At 40.3% G+C, this 3,601-nt stretch overlaps 1 protein-coding gene across 1 annotated transcript; it reads right to left on the reverse strand.

Moving 5' to 3' along the window:
• Positions 1–2,102: 2,102 nt before the first annotated feature.
• On the reverse strand, positions 2,103–3,041 carry LOC134582706 (olfactory receptor 5V1-like). The gene has a single exon (XM_063439350.1). It carries the CDS (start codon positions 3,039–3,041, stop codon positions 2,103–2,105), a length of 939 nt encoding a protein of 312 aa, XP_063295420.1.
• Positions 3,042–3,601: the final 560 nt, after the last annotated feature.

Consider the following 3,601-nt stretch of genomic DNA (forward strand, 5'->3'; position numbering starts at 1 on the left):
CAGCATACTTTAAATATAAACATAACAAAAAATCAGACAAATCCCTCCAGTACATAAAAAGTTAGGTGGAAGTCCTTTATGTCTGACCGCCAGCACATTTTCCTGCCCAAAACAGTTCCAACGGGACTTAGTCTCTGCTGCTGAAAGTTCAGTGTAGGAGAAGTTAAGGGTCAGCGGTGTTCGTTCAAATGTGTAGCCGATTTCAGTTCCATGAATTTGGCTACACATACCGCTGACCTCGTTCGAATGAACCAAGATGGCCGCCGCTACGTGTTCGTTTGTCGAACGGCGGCCCCCCAGCGGTCGGCAACTGTACCTACAGCAGGCTCCCAGCCTGGGAGGTAAATTGCCTGCACACTTCCACTTCTGGGTGGTCCGTCTGTGTGGTACTTGGTTCAGTAAGCCCCATTTACTGAACCAAGTGGAAAATAGCAATGAACAAAATATTTTAGCTAAGTCTGGGGACACTGGGGACACCGTCTTAAAGGGGCATTGTCACACAAAGTCTCAATTTTTCCCCAGACGGTTCTTAAAGGGCCAGCATGGTCCAATAGAAGTCCATTAGCCCAAATCATGTTTGTAAAGGGCCATACAACCCAGGGCCATAGTCATGAGGCAGGAGGCTGGCAATCAGGCTCCTCCAAAAGCCAGGGGCAAACGGCAGCTTGTCACATAAAAATCCAGTGACAAAAGGCGTTTTGTCACAACAAGCATTTAGTTTAATCTTATAAACTTTGCTATAATGGATTTTATATGTCTATATTTATATTTTTATAGAATAAATATCTAAAAAGACAAAACTTTATTGCTTCCAAGACAATCCTTATTTTATATTGTTTTCTCAATTCTTTATATATTTTAAATAGAGGATATCTTACTAACTATGTAAAATTATGGCTAAGATATCTGTATGGTTAGCCCTGCTAGGTTCTATGCTTTAAGACATTTTAGTGGTAAATAGTGGAACCAGCCGCGGTTACAGGGCAGCAACACACCACTTTCTCTTTGATGTTCCTCCAAGAAAAATACAAAAAAGGGAGAAAGAAGCAACCAAATGTGTGGTACTATACAGAATGCAGGTAGTACACCTATGGTAGGTATTGTGCTCACCTTTTTAAGAGCCTTAGATTCCTGGTTCTGAATCATCCAGGTGTCACTTTCTGGGGATGGGACTTCCCTAATGAAAATTCCTGAAGGCTTCAAGGACTTGATTTGGAATAACTTAAATTAAAATTAAAAAAACATATAATATAAACATAAATATAAAGTAAAAGTCCAAATAGAGTGTAGATCTGCTAAAACACATTTCACTCTTCTATGAGCTTCCTCAGTCAGCTATGATGAAGCCTCAAGGATCATTTTTCTTTTTAAATGTTCTGTGAGTCCTTGAACTCTTTCCCTTTGAGGTCACATGGTGTCCAATTAGCCAATCTCAAGTTCAGAAATTATATGGTATCACTCTGAATAGTAGGCTGCACCTGTGTGAAGGGGACCCCTATTGGGTAATTGTATGTGCAGCTTAAAATTGTGGCTATATAATTGATGATATTCATCTTGGCGCGTCACTTCCGGTTTGTGGTTGGCGGAAGTGACGTCGCAGGTAGTACTGCTTGGGATTATTCCAGTCCCCAGTTTGTGGGTGGGTTATTTTGGAAGTAAGGTGGGTTTGCGTCTGACCTTAGGCGGACGGATGTGACGAGTGGTTTCGATCCGCAACGTCATTTCCGCCCGCCGCACATAACACCAAATGGTCTAACACTCAGTACCCCTGTCCACCAATGATACTATTAATAAAACTATTCACTATGAAAACATGTCCACGCGCCTTCCGGTGGTGGAGGGCGGACGTGGCGAGTGGTACTACATGCAACGTCACTTCCACCAACCACAAACCGGAAGTGACGCCCCACAATGAATATCCCCAATTATATAACCCTAATTTTAAGGGGCAAATACAATTACCCAGTAGAGGTCCCCTTCACACCAGTGCAGCCTACTATTCAGATGGATACCATATCATGTGGCTAATTGGACACCATGTGACCTCAAATGGAAAGAGTTCAAGGACTCTCAGAACATTTAAAAAGAAAAAGGGCTTCTGATTATAGGCTATGGTATTTCCTAGATAAGATTCTCTTTAAGGTGCTTTTAACAGGCTTATTTCTGATGCTATAGACAATGGGATTCAGCATTGGTGTAACCGTAGTGTAGAGAATAGAAATATTCTTGTCTGTTTCAGGGGAGTATGCAGAATGTGGGCGCAGATACATGGACATGATGGTTGTGTAGTAGAGACTGACCACAATGAGGTGGGATGCGCAGTTTGAGAAAACTTTATGGCGTCCCTCAGAAGAACGGATCTTTACTATTGTGGAAATAATATGAATGTATGAAATTAGAGTCAGCAAGAAAGAACACAGCACAATAATCACAGCTAAAATGTACATTGTGATCTCGTTAAACCAGGTGTTAGTACAAAAAATTCGAAAGAATAGAGGCACCTCACAAAAGAAGTGGTTGACATGGTGGGACCTGCAAAAGGACAGTCTAAAGGTTAGTACAACATGGACAAAGGAATTTATTATACAGAATGTCCAGCATCCAGTCGCTAGTGCGATGCACAATCTCTTGCTCATGATAACATTGTAGTGTAATGGTTTACAGATAGCTGCGTATCGGTCGAAGGACATGACTGCCAGCAGTAAACATTCTGTTGCACCAACAACTAAAGAAATGAACATCTGAGTCACACAACCCAACAGTGAAATTCTTCCATCTTCAACTAAAGTGTTTACCAAAAGTTGGGGCACTATCGTGGTGGAGAAACAAATGTCAATGAAGGCGAGATTACTGAGGAAGAAATACATTGGGGTCTGGAGCTGAGTATTTAGTCTCACAGCTACAATAAGCAAAGTGTTTCCTATTATAGTGGCTACATACATAGCCAGAAACAGGGAGAAGAAAATAGCTTGAAGGTTCGGGATGGTCGAAAAAACAAGGAGAATGAATCCATTCATATAAGTCTGGTTGGCGTCCTCCATTAAAAACATCAACGTGTACCTGAATTAGAATGAGTTAAGGTCTTAAATATTGTATTCGGAGTTGCAGCAGGACCATAATGGAATCTGAATATCTACGATACAACATAGAATAAAATTATGTCACTAGGTTACAGGTTGGTGTGTCACATATGGCTTCTGGAACATTGAATGTCACAGCAGAGAACCTGCTTCGGTTCCGTAACATTCGGACACTATGGGGTCATCATGTAATATTTAATGTTCACACTGTGACTGATCTTTATAGTCTCTCCCATGATTTATTAGCAGGTAAATAAAACATACAAACATAGAAAAACTTACATACAACTGAAAACACTAATAAGATATTCAAAGAATGATAACTGAATTTTACCTCTATTAAACCGCTTTCAGGTGACGAACAGCAAATGTGATCTTAAAAGAGAAAAGTAGATCCAAAAAGAGAAAAAATGTCCAGAACAAAAAATGTACACCTTTCACTTATATACAATTTCAGATTTCTTAAAAACAGTTGTCAAAATAAACAGATAATGGAAAATGTGTAACTTGGACACTTCCCT

This window comes from Pelobates fuscus, chromosome 13 (genome assembly GCF_036172605.1).
Source record: "Pelobates fuscus isolate aPelFus1 chromosome 13, aPelFus1.pri, whole genome shotgun sequence".
In the NCBI taxonomy this organism is placed as follows: domain Eukaryota; kingdom Metazoa; phylum Chordata; class Amphibia; order Anura; family Pelobatidae; genus Pelobates; species Pelobates fuscus.

Bases quoted from the DNA above. Each gene is read 5' to 3' on its own strand.
- LOC134582706 (XM_063439350.1), bottom strand. From the start codon at position 3,041: ATGGAGGACGCCAACCAGACTTATATGAATGGATTCATTCTCCTTGTT.